This window comes from Syngnathus floridae, chromosome 2 (genome assembly GCF_059516105.1).
Source record: "Syngnathus floridae isolate MCC-2025c chromosome 2, RoL_Sflo_1.0, whole genome shotgun sequence".
Taxonomy (NCBI): domain Eukaryota; kingdom Metazoa; phylum Chordata; class Actinopteri; order Syngnathiformes; family Syngnathidae; genus Syngnathus; species Syngnathus floridae.
In genome coordinates this window covers 1,213,435-1,233,519 of record NC_142414.1, presented here as the reverse complement: position 1 = coordinate 1,233,519, position 20,085 = coordinate 1,213,435, and the positions used below count along the sequence as shown (strand labels likewise).

At 39.6% G+C, this 20,085-nt stretch overlaps 2 protein-coding genes across 8 annotated transcripts in view; both read right to left on the bottom strand.

The window, feature by feature from the left end:
- LOC148401245 (uncharacterized) overlaps nt 1–20,085 on the bottom strand; it is a 178,280-nt gene that overhangs the window by 106,655 nt on the left and 51,540 nt on the right. The window lies entirely within an intron of this gene.
- Nucleotides 1–20,085, bottom strand: part of LOC148401247 (SRSF protein kinase 3-like) — a 115,505-nt gene that overhangs the window by 77,352 nt on the left and 18,068 nt on the right. For 4 of the 7 annotated variants that reach the window (XM_088368423.1, XM_088368427.1, XM_088368421.1 and 1 more), the window contains 3 exons: nt 9,593–10,638; nt 9,378–9,486; nt 9,203–9,290 (listed from right to left, as the gene is read on the bottom strand). In XM_088368423.1, the coding sequence (XP_088224549.1) occupies nt 9,203–9,290; nt 9,378–9,486; nt 9,593–10,638 (1,243 nt within the window). Of the gene's footprint in view, nt 1–9,202; nt 9,291–9,377; nt 9,487–9,592; nt 10,639–14,135; nt 15,415–20,085 lie in introns of all 7 variants that reach the window. The other 3 variants (XM_088368424.1, XM_088368426.1, XM_088368425.1) reach the window with 1 other exon arrangement.

Sequence of the window (20,085 nt, the reverse complement as noted above, 5' to 3'; positions counted from 1 at the left end):
AGCTCACTTGGTAATGCATGCGCTTATTAACTTGAGCCGCTTCCCCGCGTCAGTTCGATTCCAACTGTGGGTACCGCTTTTTTCCCTTTTTATTCACTGCTTAATATTTTTAACGCTTATGATTTGTAACTTGTCATTTTACCATTTATTTTAATAATAATTTATTATTCCCGTTTATCATTTTTAATGCTTATCATTTGTAACTCGTCATTTTCCCATTTATTGTATAATAATTTAATTTCCTTTATATTCTTTCCGCTTATCATTTTTATCGTTTATCATTTGTAACTTTTGTCATTTTCCCATTTATTTTATAATTTAATTTCCTTTTTATTCTTCCTGCTTATCATTATTCACGCTTTTCATTTGTAACTCTCGTCATTTTCCCATTTATTTTATTCATAATTTATCATTTATTTCCCTTTTTATTTTTCCCACTCATCATTTTTCCTACTTATTTTATTTATCATCATTTATCATTATTTATTTCCCTTTTTATTTTTACCACTTATTTTTCCCATTTATTTCATTCATCATCATTTATTTCCCTTTTTATTTTTCCTGCTTATCATTTTAACACATCATTTTACCCATTTACTTTATTCATCATCATTTATATTCATTAATTGCCCTTTTTCATTTTTCCTGTCTTTCATTTCGAAAAAAGTAGAATAACAATAGTGCGAAGGTCTTCGCCTTCACACGCAATTTCTCCAGGAATTGCAATTCTAGTTATTGTGTGAAGGCGAAGGCCTTCACACATTGTTATTCTACTTTATTATTATTATTATTATTATTGTGTGAAGGCGAAGCCTTCACACATTGTTATTCTACTTTATTATTATTATTATTATTATTATTATTATTCAACTTATTCCTCCCACTTTTTTGGCACCTAACTAGTCCTACATGCTTCGACCGATTCACCCCGTTCAAACTTTCACACATTCCAAAAATTCATGGCATGCTTGCTACCATTTTTTTTGTTGATAACATTTACCGTTTTTGTGTAATTAGCAAATTTGTGACTTTTAAATCCCCATTCATTCTTAATGGGGATTTCAACACGAGCCATTTTCCCGCGTGGGTTCGAATTTTACAGTGGGTGGAATTTATTTTCGAAAAAAGTAGAATAACAATAGTGTGAAGGTCTTCGCCTTCACGCGCAATTTCTCCAGGAATTGCAGATTGCTAGTTATTATTATTATTCAACTTATTCCTCCCACTTTTTTGACACCTAACTAGTCCTACATGCTTCAACCGATTCACCCCGTTCAAACTTTCACACATTCCAAAAATTCATGGCATGCTTGCTACCATTTTTTATGTTCATAACATTAACCGTTTTTGTGTAATTAGCAAATTTGTGACTTTTAAATCCCCATTCATTCTTAATGGCGATTTCAACACGAGCCATTTTCCTGCGTGGGTTCGAATTTTACACGTGTCACATCTGGCGTCTCACCATTACACAAACTCACACGACACTGGCTGCAGTTTTTTTCGTCATAAACATCTATCGTTTTGGCATAATTAGTACATTTGTGGTATAAAATTACGCATTCATTCTTAATGCCGCATTCAACATGAACATTGATGACATTAAGCAAATTACACTATTTCAAAATAGCAAATCAGTTAGCTCACTTGGTAATGCAGGCGCTTATTAACTCGAGCCGCTTCCCCGCGTCAGTTCGATTCCAACTGTGGGTACCGCTTTTTTCCCTTTTTATTCACTGCTTAATATTTTTAACGCTTATGATTTGTAACTTGTCATTTTACCATTTATTTTAATAATAATTTATTATTTCCGTTTATCATTTTTAATGCTTATCATTTGTAACTCTCGTCATTTTCCCATTTATTGTATAATAATTTAATTTCCTTTATATTCTTCCCGCTTATCATTTTCATCGTTTATCATTTGTAACTTTTGTCATTTTCCCATTTATTTTATAATTTAATTTCCTTTTTATTCTTCCCGCTTATCATTATTCACGCTTTTCATTTGTAACTCTCGTCATTTTCCCATTTTTTTTATTCATAATTCATCATTTATTTCCCTTTTTATTTTTCCCACTCATCATTTTTCCTACTTATTTTATTTATCATCATTTATCATTATTTATTTCCCTTTTTATTTTTACCACTTATTTTTCCCATTTATTTCATTCATCATCATTTCTCATCATTTATTTCCCTTTTTATTTTTCCTGCTTATCATTTTAACACATCATTTTACCCATTTACTTTATTCATCATCATTTATATTCATTAATTGCCCTTTTTCATTTTTCCTGTCTATTATTTCGAAAAAAGTAGAATAACAATAGTGCGAAGGTCTTCGCCTTCACACGCAATTTCTCCAGGAATTGCAATTCTAGTTATTATTATTATTCTACTTATTCCGCTCACTTTTTTGACGCTTAACTCCTTCCACATACTTCAACCGATTCACTCCGTTCCACTTTTCACTTATTCCAAATATTCATGACACGGCTGCTTACATTTTTTTTGTTCGAAAAATTTTCCGTTTTCACAAAATTCACGATTTTGTGGCATTTTTTTCCCCATTCATTCTTAATGGCAGATTCAACATTTCACATTTTTGTTGTTCCAGTTTGAAATTCACTTATTTCAACACATTCAAATCACATTGGGGACATTCCCAAACTTGCCAAATTCAAAAATTTCACGTTTTCACTTTTAAAATTTGCACAAAATTTTGCAAAATTTCACAAAATTTAGTTTTTCACTTCTAGTTTCTACATTTTTTCACCGATTCAACTCGTTCCAACTTTCAACTGTTCATCTTTTGCCTACCTATTCCACACCTTCCCACTTACCAAAATTTCCAAATTTTCAATTTTTAAATTCACACCAAATTTTCCCAAAATTTAGTTTTTCCCTTCTAATTTCTACATTTTTCAACCGATTCAACCCATTCCAACTTTATTCACTTTGTTCACCTTATGCTTACCATATTCACCCCCTTCACCCCCACTTCCACAATTCAACCCTTGACCCCCACTTCCAGAGTGGCGGCCATCTTGGATTGACCCTGAAGTGCCCCAATGAACCCGGAATGAACTGGAAGTGCCCCAAATCAAACCGGTATTGACCCCAAATGAACCGGAAGTGACCTCAGGTAAACCGGAAGTGACCCCAAATCAAACCGGAAGTGACCCCAAATCAAACCGGAAGTGACCTTTTTAAACCGGAAGTGACCTTTTAAAACCGGAAGTGACCCCAAATAAACCAGAAGTGACCTCAGCTAGACCGGAAGTGCCTCTAATCAAACCGGAAGTGACCCAAATAGACCGGAAATGACCCAAATCAAACCGGAAGTGACCATATTTCAACATTAAGTGCCCTAAATACCTACATTTGCGCTAACTTTTGCAAATTTTGCCCGATAAAACCCGTTTCAACATTTTAACCCCAAAAGTGAACCTCCTGAAGCCGTTTTTTTCCTTTTGTTCTAAATTTAAAAAAATTTTGGCGCATTTTTTTTTCTTTTAATTCCCATTCATTCTCTATTAGGATTCAAGATTTGCTCTAACTTCTACATTTTTTAACCAATTCAACTCGTTCCAACTTTCAACTGTTCATCTTTTGCCTTCCTATTCCACAACTTCCCACTTACCAAAAATTCTCTACAATTTTATTTTTCTACCTTAATTTCTACATTTTTCAATATATTAAACCCATTCCACCTTTCAACTGTTCATCATTTTCCTACCTATTCCACAACTTCCCACTTACCCAAAATTCCAAATGTTCAATTTTGAAATTCACACCCAATTTTTCCAAATTTACTTTTTCCCTTGTAATTTCTACATTTTTCAACCGATTCAACTCTTTTCAACATCATTCTGCAGCATTCCCCAAGTATTTATTCAACCTCTTCACCTTCACACGCAATTTCTTCAGGAATTGCAAATTCTAGTTATTATTATTATATTTTATTCTCCACACTTTTTTGTCCCGCTTCTTCTTCCACATAATTCATCCGATTCACTCCGTTCCACTTTTGACGTATTCCAAATATTCACGAGATGAGCGCTTCCATTTTTCTCGTTCCGAAAATTTTCCGATTTCGCAAAATTCGCGAATTTACGACAAATTTTTCCCCATTCATTCTCAATGGCAGATTCGACATTTCACATTTACGTCATTCCCCTTTTAAATTCACCTCATTCAGCACATTCAAACCACATTCGGAATGATTCTCGACATTCCCAAAATTCCCAAATTCAAAAATTTCACGTTTTCACGTTAAAAATTTCGACAAAATTTCACAAAATTTGGTTTTTCACCTCTAATTTCTACATTCTTTGACCGATTCAACTGTTCATCTTTTGCCTACCTATTCCACACCTTCCCACTTATCAAAATTTCCCAAAATTTTATTTTGAAATTCACACCAAATTCTACAAAATTTAGTTTTTTCACTCTAAATTCTACATTTTTCAACCGATTCAACCCATTCCAACTTTATTCACTTTGGTCACTTCATCCTTACCATATTCACCCCTTCACCCCCACTTCCACTATGCTTACACAATTCAACCCTTGACCCCCACTTCCAGTGTGGCGGCCATCTTGGATTGACCCTGAAGTGCTCCCAATGAACCTAGAATGAACCGGAAGTGCCCCAATTCGAACCGGAAGAGACCTTAGGTAAACAGGAAGTGACCTCAGGTAAACCGGAAGTGACCCCAAATCAAACCGGAAGTGACCCAAATCAAACCGGAAGTGACCCCAAATGAACCGGAAGTGACCCCAGGTAAACCGGAAGTGACCCAAAATCAAACCGGAAGTGACCTTTTTAAACCGGAAGTGACCTTTTTAAACCGGAAGTGACCCCAAATAAACCGGAAGTGACCTCAGCTAGACCGGAAGTGCCTCTTATCAAACCGGAAGTGACCCAAATAGACCGGAAGTGACCCAAATCAAACCGGAAGTGACCCCAAATGAACCGGAAGTGACCTCAAGTAAACCGGAAGTGACCCCAAATCAAACCGGAAGTGACCTTTTTAAACCGGAAGTGACCCCAAATAAACCGGAAGTGACCTCAGCTAGACCGGAAGTGCCTCTTATCAAACCGGAAGTGACCCAAACAGACCGGAAGTGACCCAAATCAAACCGGAAGTGACCTTATTTCAACATTAACTGCCCTAAATAGCTACATTAGGCGCTAACTTTTGCATTTATTGTCCGATTGAACCCGTTTCAACATTTTAACCCCAAAAGTGAACCTCCTGAAGCCGTTTTTTATCGTTTTGTTCCAAATTTCAAAAAATTTTGGCGCAATTGTTTTTTCTTTTAATTCCCACTCATTCTCTATGGGGATTCAAGATTTGCTCTAACTTCTACATTATTTAACCGTTTCAACCCGTTCCAACTTTCAACTGTTCATCTTTTGCCTACCTATTCCACAATCTCCCACTTACCAAAAATTCCAAACTTTCAAATTTGAAATTCAACCAAATTCACCAAAATTCTGTAGTACACTTCTATTTTCCACATTTCTCAAGAAATTCAACTAATTTCAACATCATTCGGCATCATTCCCCAAGAAGTGATTCAAAGTATTCGCCTTCACACGCAATTTCTCCAGAAATTGCATTTTCTAGTTATTATATTTTATTCTCCACACTTTTTTGTCCCGCTTCTTCTTCCACATAGTTCATCCGATTCACTCCGTTCCACTTTTGATATATTCCAAATATTCACGAGATGAGCGCTTCCATTTTTCTTGTTCCGAAAGTTTTCCGATTTCGCAAAATTCGCGAATTTACGACAAATTTTTCCCCATTCATTCTCAATGGCAGATTCGACATTTCACATTTACGTCATTCCCCTTTTAAATTCACCTCATTCAGCACATTCAAACCACATTCGGAATGATTCTCGACATTCCCAAAATTCCCAAATTCAAAAATTTCACGTTTTCACGTTAAAAATTTCGACAAAATTTCACAAAATTTGGTTTTTCACCTCTAATTTCTACATTCTTTGACTGATTCAACCCATTCCAACTTTCAACTGTTCATCGTTTGCCTACCTATTCCACACCTTCCCACTTACCAAAATTTTCAAATTTTCAATTTTGAAATTCAACCAAATTCTACAAAATTTGGTTTTTCTACTCTAATTTCTACATTTTTCATTCCAACTTTATTCACTTTGGTCACCTCATCCTTACCATATTCACCCCCTTCACCCCCACTTCCACTATGCTTACACAATTCAACCCTTGACCCCCACTTCCAGTGTGGCGGCCATCTTGGATTGACCCTGAAGTGCTCCCAATGAACCTAGAATGAACCGGAAGTGCCCCAAATCGAACCGGAAGTGACCTTAGTTAAACAGGAAGTGACCTCAGGTAAACCGGAAGTGACCACAAATCAAACCAGAAGTGACCTTTTAAAACCGGAAGTGACCCCAAATCAAACCGGAAGTGACCTTTTTAAACCGGAAGTGACCCCAAATAAACCGGAAGTGACCTCAGCTAGACCGGAAGTGCCTCTAATCAAACCGGAAGTGACCCAAATAGACCGGAAGTGACCCAAATCAAACCGGAAGTGCCCCAAATCGAACCGGAAGTGACCTTAGGTAAACAGGAAGTGACCTCAGGTAAACCGGAAGTGACCCCAAATCAAACCGGAGGTGACCTTTTTAAACCGGAAGTGACCTTTTTAAACCGGAAGTGACCCCAAATCAAACCGGAAGTGACCTTTTTGAACCAGAAGTGACCCCAATATAAACCGGAAGTGACGTCAGCTAGACCGGAAGTGCCTCTAATCAAACCGGAAGTGACCCAAATAGACCAGAAGTGACCCAAATCAAACCGGAAGTGACCATATTTCAACATTAAGTGCCCTAAATACCTACATTTAAGCTAACTTTTGCAAATTTTGCCCGATTAAACCCGTTTCAACATTTTAACCCCAAAAGTCAACCTCCTGAAGCCGTTTTTTTTCGTTTTGTTCCAAATTTCAAAAAATTTTGGCACAGTCTTCGCCTTCACACGCAATTTCTCCAGAAATTGCATTTTCTAGTTATTATATTTTATTCTCCACAGTTTTTTGGCCCGCTTCTTCTTCCACATACTTCATCCGATTCACTCCGTTCCACTTTTGACGTATTCCAAATATTCACGAGATGAGTGCTTCCATTTTTCTCGTTCAGAAAATTTTCCGATTGCGCAAAATTCGCAAATTTACGACAAATTTTTCCCCATTCATTCTTAATGGCAGATTCGACATTTCACATTTACGTCATTCCACTTTTAAATTCACATCCTTCAGCACATTCAAACCACATTCGGAATGATTTTTGACATTCCCAAAATTGCCAAATTCAAAACTTTCACATTTTCACGTTAAAAATTTCGACAAAATTTCACGAAATTTCGTTTTTCACCTCTAATTTCTACATTATTCAACCGATTCAACTCATTCCAACTTTCAACTGTTCATCTTTTGCCTACCTATTCCACAACTTCTCACCTACCAAAAATTCCAAATTTTCAAATTTGGAATTCAACCAAATTCTCCAAAATTTCATTTTTCTACGCTAACTTCTACGTTTTACAACCGATTTAACCCATTCCAACTTTCAACTGTTCATCTTTTTTCTACCTATTGCACAACTTCCAATTTACAAAAAATTCCAAATTTTCAAATTTGAAATTTAACCAAATTCTCCAAAATTTTGTTTTTCAACTCTAATTTCTACATTTTTCAACCGATTCAACTCATTCCAACTTTCAACTGTTCATCTTTTGCCTACCTATTCCACAACTTCCCACTTACCAAAAATTCCAAATTTGAAATTCAACCAAATTTTTCAAAATTTCATTTTTCTACTCTAATTTCTACATTTTTCATTCGATTCAACCCATTCCAACTTTCCACTCTTCATCTTTTTTCTTACCTGTTCCACAACTTCCCACTTACCGAAAATTCCAAACTTTTAAATTTGAAATTCAACCAAATTCTCCAAAATTCCGTTTTTCACCTCTACTTTCTACATTTTTCAACCGATTCAACTCATTTTAACATCATTCTTCAGCATTCCTCAAGTATTTATTCAACTTTTTCACCTTCACACGCAATATCTTCAGAAATTGCAAATTCTAGTTATTATTCAACTTATTCCTCCCACTTTTTTGCACCTAACTAGTCTCACATGCTTTAACCGATTCACCCCGTTCCAACTTTCACATATTCCAAATATTCACGTGACGCTTGCTCCCATTTTTATGTTCATAACATTTACCGTTTTTGCGTAATTACCTAATTTGAGGCTTAAAATTCCCCATTCGTTCTTAATGGCACATTCAACACGACCCATTTTCCCGTAGTGGGCTCGATTCTCACATTGAGCGTCTTGTCATTACACAAATTCACACGACGCTTGCTACCGGTTTATTTTTTTTCGTTCTAAACAATTACCGATTTTGCATAATTAGTAAATTTGTGGCATAAATTTCCGCATTCAGTCTTAATGGCACATTCAACATGAGCCCCACATTAAGCGAATTCCACCATCTCAATAGAAGGACCCTGGTTAGCTCAGTTGGTAGAGCATCAGACTCTTAACGTCAGCGTCGTGGGTTCCATCCCCACATTGGACAACTGCATCATTTTTCACATTTTTCACGTCTTTGTATAATTAGTATTGTTTTCCCGCTCATCATTTTCCCATTCATTTAATTTTCATCATTTACCATAATTTACCATTATCATTATTGTTATTATTATCATTATTATCATTAGCATAATTTATTTCCCTGTTTAGTCAAAAGGTTTGCCCACCCCTGCCTTAATCAGTACCCAGGAAGTAGCCCTCGGTTTTAGAAAGGTTGGTGACCCCTGGACTAAAGCTTTGTGATGCATTCCATGTATGACTACGTCTCGACAAGTTGCAAGGCTTTGTGCGGGACTAGGCGTGTAATGCTACCTATAACATTGTGTGCGGTACAATGTTCAGTAATGTATGTCCAGAAAAAAGTGTCGGACTACGTTTAGGGATAGGTCCAGGGCAAAGTGCATGATTATGTGCAGGACTTTGTACAAGAGTAGGTGCAACACAATGAACAGGGCGAGGTGTAAGACAAGCTTTAGGGCTTAATGCAGGACACGAAGAAGGGTTAGGTAAAGGATGTAAATGTCAGAGGCTTGACACTCACACATCTAAGCAGTTTGATCTCATCCAGTGCAGTCTCTGTGTAATGGGGTGCACTTTTCACCACCTTCAATGCCACAAAGCGCTTCTTCCTGACAACAAACAAAGCGAAGGCACATGGTAAGGGACATGACTGCAGGCAAAGGTAGAGAAACCATTCAAACTGTAAAGAAACATACTGCAGGTCCCAGCAGAGCCAGACAGTCGAGAAATGTCCCCAACCAAGTTTGCGGACCACATGGTACCTCCCGTTAAATAGGTCCCCAATGGTGACTGGGTAGTAACCACCTGGAGTACAAAGATCAGAAGAGTCACAAATATACTTAATCCAGCTAATGGTCATGTAAAAAGATTCCTGGGATGCCCGGATAAGGTTTTATTTTGAAAATTCTACCTTTGCAATAATCTGATGGGTCTTCTTGCTCTTCATCATCAGAGCCCAGAAGCTGACCATGGGGCAGTCTTAACGCCGCAGGTGGGGCCGGTGATGCCATGGCTTTGCACGTTGGCACTGATGATATCACAGAACTTAAATGGTTAGCACTTATGAGCAGTGATGGATTTGTGTGGGACGGGCTTGATGGAGGACTAAAGGCCTCAGCTGGGCACAGGGTGTTGGTTTTGGCTGCTGTCAGACAAGAGTTTTCAAATGTTAAATGAGTCCATGTGCTGATATCATATGGCATTTCTTTCTTGACACTTGATGGTGATTGGCTAGTGCTATGAGTGGGACTCTGAGAAGGGACAGGAAATGACTGGCTGTGGGCAGGAATCTGAAATGTGACAGGATTTTGAGATGGCATACCAAATGAATGATCTTGGCTGGGCCTCATGGCTGGGACAGCATGTGACTGGCTGTCGGTGGCATTCTGAGAGAGTTCTGGGAGACTCTGAAACGTGACAGGGGGTAACTGGCAATGGGAAGGAAGTGAATGGCTGTAGGTGGGGATTTGACTTGGATCTGAAAGGCCCTGAGAGTGGAAGGGGCTCTGACATGGGACAGAAAGTAAATGCCTGGTCTGAGGTGAAACAGAAAATGATGTGCAGTGGGTGGGACTCTGGGATGGAACAGGAAGTAGCTGGCTGTCTGCAGGGCACTCGTGTGAAATAGGAAATGACTGAGTGGGGCTGTGATGTGGGACAGAAAACAGTTGGCTGAGGTGTGTCTCAGTAGGCAGCAATACTATAGCGTCAAGAGGTAGGAGTATGACACTGTCAGGAACATCTTTAGGGCAGTGCAGGCAACCTAAAGGGGTATGTGTTAAATCTGTGGTGGGTGGGTCCAGGTGGGGGAATCTTGTATCCATAGAGTGGGGGGTAGTTTCTTGGACTTCAACTGTGGTGTCACTATGAGTACTTTCTAGAGGTGGGACTGTTTTGGTAGTTAAGGGTGGGACTGACTCCATCCAGTGCTGTGGTCTGTCACAATGGTCATCACCACTGGAAGAGACAGAGACAATGACTAAGTACACTCAGTAATGAAAAGAGGCAAGGTTTCACTAACATTAATGACTTTTGATTAATGATTACCATCTTCAGCAGCGGCGCAAGTAAAATATCATCCCAAACTAGAAAATGAAGGCAAAGAAGCTGAATAAATACTTGGGGAATGCTGCAGAATGATGTTTAAAGTTGGAACGGGTTGAATTAGTTGAAAAATGTAGAAATTCGAAGGGGAAAAACGAAATTTTGGAAAATTTGGCGTGAATTTCAAAATGGAAAATTTGGAATTTTTGGTAAGTTGTGGAATAGGTAGACAAAAGATCAACAGTTTAAAGTTGGAATGGATTGAGTTGGTTGAAAAATGTAGAAATTAGAAGTGAAAAATGATTTTTTTTTTAAATTTGCAGAATATTTAAACAAGAAAATGTGAAATTTTTGAAATTGGCAATTTTGTGATCGTCGGAAATCTTCCCCAATGTAAACTGAATGTGCTGAATGATGTGAATTTCAAACTGGAATGACGTGAATGTGAAATGTTTAATGTGCCATTAAAAATGAATGGGGAAAAAATTGCCGTAAATTTGTGAATTTTGCAAAAAAAGAAAATTTTGGAATAAAAAAAATGCAAGCACCCCTCGTGTGAATTTTTGGAATATGTCAAAATTGGAGTTGAGTGAATTGGATGATATATGTGGAAGGAGTAGCAGGACAAAAAAGTGAGGAGAATAAAATAGAAGAATTAGAAAATGAAATTGCTGGAGAAATTGCAAAAGTGTGAAGGCGAAGTTCAATAAATACTTGGGTAATGCTGCAGAATTATGTTTCAAGTTGGAACGGGTTGAGTTGGTTGAAAAATGTAGAAATTACAAGAAAAAAAAGAAATTTTGGAGAATTTGGTATGAATTTCAAAACTGAAAATTTGGAATTTTTGGTAAGTGGGAAGTTGTGGAATACGTAGGCAAAAGATGAACAGTTGAAAGTTGGAACGAGTTGAATCTGTTGAAAAATATAGAAATTAGAAGTGAAAAACGAAATGTGAAATTTTGCAAAATTTTTTGCAAATTTTAAACGTGAAAATGTGAAATTTTTGAATTTGGCAATTTTGGGAATGTCCCCAATGTGATTTGAATGTGCTGAATGATGTGAATTTCGAACTGAAAGGATGTAAATGCTTTGGAATGGGTTGAATCAGTTGATAAATGTAGATATAATTGTAAAAGGATATTTTATCAAATTTTGCGCAAATTTTAATTCTTGAATTTGGCAATTTTTGGAATGCCCACAATGTGATTTGGATTCCCTGAATGATGTGAATTTCAAACTGGAACGACGTAAATGTGAAATGTTCAATCTGCCGTTAAGAATGAATGAGGGAAAATTTGCTGGAAATTTGTGAATTTTGTGGAAATAGAAAATTTTTGGAATGAAAAAATTTTAAGCAACGGTGTCATTAATATTTGGAATAAGTCAAAAGTGGAACGGAGTGAATCGGTTGAAGTATGTGGAATGAGTTAAGCATCAAAAAAGTGGAGGGCATAAGTAGAAAAAGAATAAAGGACAGGAATAACAATCGTGTGAAGGTGAAGTAAATTTCAATATTGAAAATTTGGAATTTTTGGTAAGTTGAAAGTTGTGGATTTGGTAGGCTAAAGATGAACAGTTGAAATTTGGAACGGGTTGAATCGGTTGAAAAATGTAGAATTTCGGGCAAATGTTAAATCCCCGTAGAGAACGAATGGGAATTTAAAAAAAAATTTGCGCCAACAATTTTTGAAATTTGGAATGAAATGAAAAGTACAGCTTCAAGAGGTTCACTTTGGAGTTCAAAACTTGAAACAGGTTGAATCGGACAAAAATTGTAGAAGTTAGAGCAAATGCTGAATCCCCATAGAGAATGAATGGGAATTAAAAAAAACGGGGCAAAACATTTTAGAAATTTGGAACGAAACGAAATATACGTGTTCAGGAGGCTCACTTTTGGGGCTCAAATGTTGAAAAGGGTTGAATCAGACAAAAATTGTAAAAGATAGTGCAAATTTAGCTATTTAGGGCACTTCTCGTTGAAATAAGGTAAATTCCAGTTTATTTGGGGTACTTCCGGTTTAATTTAGGGTAGTTCTGGTTTAATTATGGTCACTTCCGGTTTGAAAAGGTCACTTCTGGTTCATTTGGGTCACTTCTGGTTTGATTTGGGGCACTTCTGGTTTCATTTAGGTCCCTTCAGGTTCAATTTAGGGCACTTCCAGTTTAGCTAGGGTCACTTCCGGTACATTTGGGGTCACTTCTGGTTTAAAAAAGGTCACTTCCAGTTTTGCTGAGGTCACTTCCGTTTATTTGGGGTCACTTCCCGTTTATCTGTGGTCACTTCTGGTTTATTTGGGGTCACTTCCAGTTTGATTTGGGGCACATCCGGTTCATTCTGAGTTCATTCGGGGCACTTCAGGGTCAGTCCAAGATGGCTGCCACACTGGAAGTGGGGGTCAAGGGGTGAATTGTGTAAGCATAGTGGAAGTGGGGGTGAAGGGGGTGAATGTGGTAAGCATAAGGTGAACAAAGTGAATAAAGTTGGAATGGGTTGAAAAATGTAGAAATTAGAAGGGGAAAACTAAATTTTGGAAAATTTGGTGTGAATTTCAAAAGTGGGAAAGTGTGGAATAGGTAGGTAAAAGATGTTGAATGATGGAACGAGTTGAATCGGTTGAAAAATGTGGAAATTGTAAGTGAAAAAATAATTTGTGAAATTTTGTGCAAATTTTAAACGTGAAAGCGTGAATTTTTTTAATTTGGCAATTTTGGGAATGTCCCCAATGTGATTTGAATGTGCTGAATGATGTGAATTTCAAACTGGAATGTTGAATGTGCCAATAAGATTGAATGGGGAATAATTTGCCGGATATTTGTGCATTTTGTTACTAACAAGGTTACTAACAGAGCCATAACAAAATATTGCTTGATTCTTTTAATGTGCAGAACATGTGATTTTTCTTTGAAGGAAGTCTGTTTTTGTCCGTTTGCCTGTTGTAAAATGGTTTCACTTGAAATTACTGACAGATCCAGAAGAAATATTGTTTTATTAATTTAATTATTAAATAATATACACTGTGTTAGGTCTTGTTTCAATAGGCTATTGTTCATTTCAATATTTTTAATAAACATTTAACCAGTCCAGTCCTCGGCTTGTAGCAAATTTGGTTTTTTTTTTGGCCCTCGATGTATTTGACTTCTGCTCTAGATGCTGCGGCCTTCTTTTTGGCCCTCGGGGGTCACTCAAAGACCAGCATTTTGCAAATGAAGGTTTTGGAACGGAATGTTAGGTACAAGGTCGACGAGATACGAAGGCTGTTAGGGTTGACAACTTATTTTGATTGTATGATTATGTTGGAATGTTGACTAAAATCATTAACTTTGTTAAAACCTTCCACTGTTCCGTGGCTCGTTGACACGTTCCACATTCAGTTGTTGAAACTTTCCAAATGCTGTGGAAACATTCTTACCTGTTGAAAAATGATGCCACGGCCATCGGCCTCATACGGACTTGCGCCAGCTACCTCCTCTTCCTGTTTGCACTGCCCGTTCTCTCTCATGCTGACAATGTGACATCACTGGTATCTGTTTCCACAACCTTGTAAAACAATGCGCTAAGACCCTTTGCTCTGATTAACCAGGTTGCAGAGGTGACCCACAAAACCTGTTCACTCTCACCCCCACCCTGCTTGCTCTCAATAAATATTCTCTTGCAAGAGGCATAAGTGATACTGCTTTCAAGCACCTCTGTACCACACAGGGGTGATGATGGCTTTCTCCGCTTGCAAGCGTGGAATGGGCAGCTGTCTCACGTGTGCTTCTTGCATGGATGGTAAAGAGGGCAAAACTCTATCAAAGGCGCTAAGCCATGCGATGTTTTATAGGTTGATAAAAGAACGTTGAAGTTCCATATTAAATGGACTGGGAGCCAATGGAAGTTGGCTGGTAACGGGGTAATGTGATCAAACTTTCTCGTCCTTGTGAGCAGTCTTGCCGCAGCATTTTATACCAACTGCAGGCTTTTAATGCTAGACTTAGGAAGACCAGAGAACAATACGTTACAGTAATCAAGGCGCAACGTAACAAACACATGTATAATAATTTCCGCATCATGAGTTGAAAGAATTGGACAAATCTTAGAAATACTACGGAGGTGAAATACGCAGTTCTAGTTATGTTCTTAATGTGTTTTTGAAGGAGAGGGTTTGGTCAAATATAACACAGAGATTGGTTACAGTATCACTTTGGGTGATAGTACATTTATCCATAGTTACAGTGGTTTCCTTAAATAGGTGGTGATAACGAGCAGGACCAATTATCAACATCTTGGTTTTATCCAGGTTAAAGCGTAAAAAAAGAGGAGGATAATAAGACACATAGCAACAAATAAAGCATTGAGTAAGAAATCCATCCATCCATTTTCTATACCGCTTGTCCCCACGGGGGTCGCGGGCATGCTGGAGCCAATCCCAGCCATCATCAGGCAGTAGGAGGGGGACACCCTGAACCAGTTACCAGCCAAACGCAGGGCTCACAGAGACAAACAACCATCCGCACTCACACCTAGGGGCAATTTGGAGTTCTCAATCAGCCTACCAAGCATGTTTTGGGGATGAGGAAACATGAGTGCCAGTGAAAACCCACGCAGACACGGGGAGAACATGCAAGCTCCACACAGGGAGGGCCCGGAGGTGGAATCGCACCTGCACCCTCCTAACTCCAAGGCAGACCAGTGCAACACCGTGCCACCTGAGTAAGAAATAAACAACAATAATTATAATTAATTGTCCGGTAATAAATAAAATATCTAAGGTAACTTGGGTATGCCAATCAAGTGACGTCCCATTTTTTGTCACCGTTCCTATCAGCTCCTTCCCCCAGTCGAAGAGTTATACAGTTTGATTGCATGAGGAACAAAGGAGTTCTGCAGTCTGTTGGTCCAACACTTGGAAAGGAGCAGTTTTTGACTGAACGAGCTCCTCTGAGCAACGATGACTGTGGAAAAGGTGGCTGACAGTGTCTATAATGTCTCAAAATTTGTTCAGTTCAACTCAGCCATCACCCCCAGAAAGCCCAGCTCCTTGACCATCACAGACTCTTGACTCGATCGATCGTCGCTCTTCGGACACAAAGTATGGCAGCGGACCAAGAGGTTTGTACGGCTTCGTGCACCAACTGCACCCTTCTCTTAGAGAGGTTGTCTCTGCTAGAGGGACGTGTCTGCCAGTTAGAGCAGAATAGTGCGATAGCAGTAGTTGCGGTGGACATAGACGCGGGCTGTAGTCAGCCCGCTAGCCCGGTTAGCATTAGCCCCAAGCAGCCTGCTAATCGCGATGAGCCAGGTAAGACGCATAGCCGTCCAAAGTCATCTCGGTCTACTGGCCCTCGCACTTTGGTCATAGGTGACTCCATTACCCGAAACATTACGCTTAAAAATCCAGCCACGGTAATGTGTATTCCTGGGGGCAGAGCACCCGACATAGAAGCTAATCTTTGGGAGCTGACTCGCAATAGGCCTAGTCAACAGCGTAGTTTCACCAACGCTAGCTACTCGGACATAGTGATACACGTCGGCTCCAATGATGTTAGGATGAGACAATCAGAGATCAAAAAGAAAAACATAGCGAGGACTTGTGATCTTGCCAGAAAGATGAGTCGGCATCGAGTATTTGTCTCTGGCCCCCTGCCTGGGAGAGGCACGGATGAGAGGTTTAGTAGATTAGTCTCCCTTAATCGATTGATGGCTGGGTTCTGTAAAAAGCAGGGACTGTATTTTATAAATAACTGGTCCTCCTTCTGGGGCCGCCCCGACCTGCTGAGGAAGGAAGGCCTTCACCCTAACCGTGAAGGCGCCTGTTAGAAAAATTGTATATATATGTTATCATGCGTTCTCTAATGAGTACTTATTCACAATGTTACTGTTCAGTATGCTTGCTGCTTTGCCTTGCTTATTCTTATCTTGTACAACAGAACAGAAGGATTACGGCTGAGTCAGGGGCGAGATGACGGTTGTGTCAAACAAGATGCTGCTGACAGCTCAGCGTCCACCAGAACAGATCGTAAAAACAACACGTCAAACGATGCTTCATGAACCTTCTGATCTTCCTTAAAGAACATCACTTTCTCTTTTTATCTCTCGGAATATCGCTTAAACTGTTTTGCTGATATAGCCATATCTGCACGCAACACTTTGTGCGTTACTTTTTGTTTCTTTTCTTACGAGACGAAGCCACAATCTCTCTCCCCCCCCCCCCTTAAGGGCTAATCGTCTCACACTGTGGGTAGGGCATTCCAAATAAAAAGAGCGAGGAGTGTAAAACAGATTATTAGTGTAGTCGGATTGCTGTAAGTCTGAATGCACTCCTCGCGAGAAAAGACTCAATATTATGCCTCACTTGTTTTTTTTGTCTGCTGATCCTTTTCTCTTATTCAGATATTCAGTTAGCACTTTAAACCCAACAGATTTTTGGGGGCTCATTCCGGGGTCTCAATAGACCTATTTCGGGATTCCAGCTGACTTTTCGACCCAGGACAAGTCCTTGGCCAAGGCATATAGGGGCTGACTCGATCAGTCGGCTGGACGCCGGAGTGGTTGACGAGATCATCCGAGGAGAAGGCCCAGCAGACTGTGAGTACGAATCTTGATTCTGTTAAAAGTAATGAAAGTGCAGTGACAAGAGGTCACTTAAAACCTTGACAATTCTAGACCCTATCAAGTGCAATTAGAAACAGTTAAATTCTGCATGGGATGGTGGAGTCCCCTGACGTAAAAGTCAGTTAAATTCCACGGGAGGGCGGACTCCTCTGTTTTCCAAAAAAGTACAGGTAATTTGGAGCAGTTAAATTCCACTGAGGTGTCGTGGGGCCTCTTAACTTAACCTTCCTAATGTGTTAGCTTTCCGCTTCCATCTGTGGTGTTTTTCTTAACTCTTGTTTAGCTGGTTTGGCTCCCTTATCCATGAAAAGATAGGTTTTATATCTACTTCAAGAAAAAGGCAAAATAAGTTTTTTCTTACACAATAGGAAGGTTAAAGAGTTTGTTAAAATCCACGGGAGGGTGGACTCCTCTGCTTGCCTGTGAGAATCCCTTCGATTCCCGGGGCCGTCCATTGGAATGTAACGGGGTGCCATTACAAACAGAAATTGATCAACTATTGGGCAGGATAAAAATAAAATTCCAACGTAAAGCAAATTACACAGACATTGGCCGAACCAAACAAAAAGAAGATGAGTTGTTTGAAGACTTTAGACACAGACTAGAAAGAGTGTTCAAAGCCAATTGTGGCTTGGAGCATGGAACTGATGTTTATGACCAACAACTCAAAAATGCTCTACATGCAAATTCGCGACCAGCAATCCAAAATTGGATCACTAAACATATGATCACCTTCCCGACATCTACCTTGCCACAGTTCATTGATCATGCTATACACGCCGAAAAAGTTGTCAATTCAAAAAGAGCAAAAGAGAAAGGGAAAACAGGCACCATATTTTTGGTTAATGGAGAGCAGTCTGAAATGTTCTATCAAAATAAGACCTTCGAACCACGCCTAGGGGGGCGTGGTCGTAACAAATTCCGTGGCAAAGGTAGCGGGGGGTATAGTCGTGATTCTCCCAATTATAAAACAAATGACCAGCCCGCCTCAGGTCAGTCAAAACGATACAATGCTGAACCTCCTATTTGCTGGTCATGTGGAAAAAAAGGCCATATAGCAAGAAACTGCCCAGGCAAGGGCGAGAGTAAACCTCCCTTATGACTAGCCGACAGTCAAACTACAGTTGAAACAACTGCCTTGCCAACAGCTCCCCCTGTTGATGTAGATTTGAACATACACAATATTGAGACGCCAGTGATAACTCTAATGGTAAACGAGACTCCAATAACTTTTTTGTGTGACTCAGGGGCATGTGTGACCACATGTCGTGACATACCTCCAGATGTGCAAAAAAGCGGTAAAACTTTTTGGGTGAGAGCAGCAAATGGGCTGGCAACCCCAGTTCCCCAGTCTCGACCAGTTTGGATACGGGACCCAGAAGGGGGAAGTTGTTGCATTCCCATTTTGCTGATGCCCAGTTGCCCTATTAATTTGCTAGGTAGAGATGCTCTCACTGCCCTTGGGCTTTCCCTTGTGTCTCTTAACGATCAAATTGTTGTCAAAAGGCGACACCAGTTACAGATTTTTGGTCAATTTCACTGCTACTACTTTTATTCATTGGATTTGGCTGATGCAGAAGTGATGGAATTTGGTTCCCCTCTTTTGGCCTGTGTGGCCACTCTTTTGCACTGCCCTGAACAGGCAATGGAAGCAAATAAACTACATATAACTATGTGGCATAAAGACACACCTGGTCCTGATCACAACTACGAGAACATGCTTGAGGCTGCTACACCTGCCACTTTGACAACATCTTTCCTTCTACATGATGGTGAAAGCCGTGCTTGTGTAGTCATACAAACGGCTCCCCCTGCTGTTCAGATGTTGCACGTGTCTCCCACTCTGCTCCACATCTCTCTCTACACTGCAACGTGGCAAAGTTTGGGATTTATGGCTGGTGATGCCTTGGCAGTTTCTGACTGGACTCAGGTTAATCCTGACTCCTTTTATAGTCCTTCCACCAAGCTCTTCAAACAAAATATGACTCAGGACTTGTCATTTATTAGTGGAATCCACGCTTGTGTTGAACAAACACCCTCATTTTGAGATTTTGTGTTGAGGTCCGATGACGAGCACATACTCGCTGAGGTCCCAAGTCATCTTTGGTCTACGGGTCCTTTTGACATTGGTTTAGTGAAAGGTGCGCTTCCTGTTGTCATAAGACCTCGAACTGAATACCGCCCTTGTGTGAGGCAGTATCCTTTAAAACCTGATGCTTTACAGGGTATTGCACCTGTTATTTCTGATTTGCTAAAAGCAGGTGTCATTGTTCCTTGCCCTGATTCTCCTTGCAATACTCCAATTTTCCCTGTAAAGAAGGCACCCCCTTCTGTGGGGTGGAGAATGGTGCAGGACTTGCAAGCTGTAAACAATGCTGTTATTCAGAGAGCACCTTGTGTCCCTGACCCGCATACCTTGTTGAATTCATTGACACCTGATGCAAAAATCTTTACAGTGATTGACATTAGCAATGTTTTTTTCTCTGCCCCTATTGCAGAAGAGAGTCAGTTTTGGTTTGCATTTACATATGCTGGCTCAAGGTACACCTTTACAAGGTTACCACAAGGGTACTGTGAAAGCCCGACAATTTACTCGCAGGTGATGGCAGCCAGCATGGCTAAATTTGTCCCGCCAATGGGAAGTCAAATCTTGCTCTATGTTGATGACATTTTAATGGCATCTCCTGATTTTGCCTCTTGGCAGAAAGACACACTTGCAGTGCTGCATCACTTGGCAAGTGAAGGCCACAAGGTCAGCAAGAACA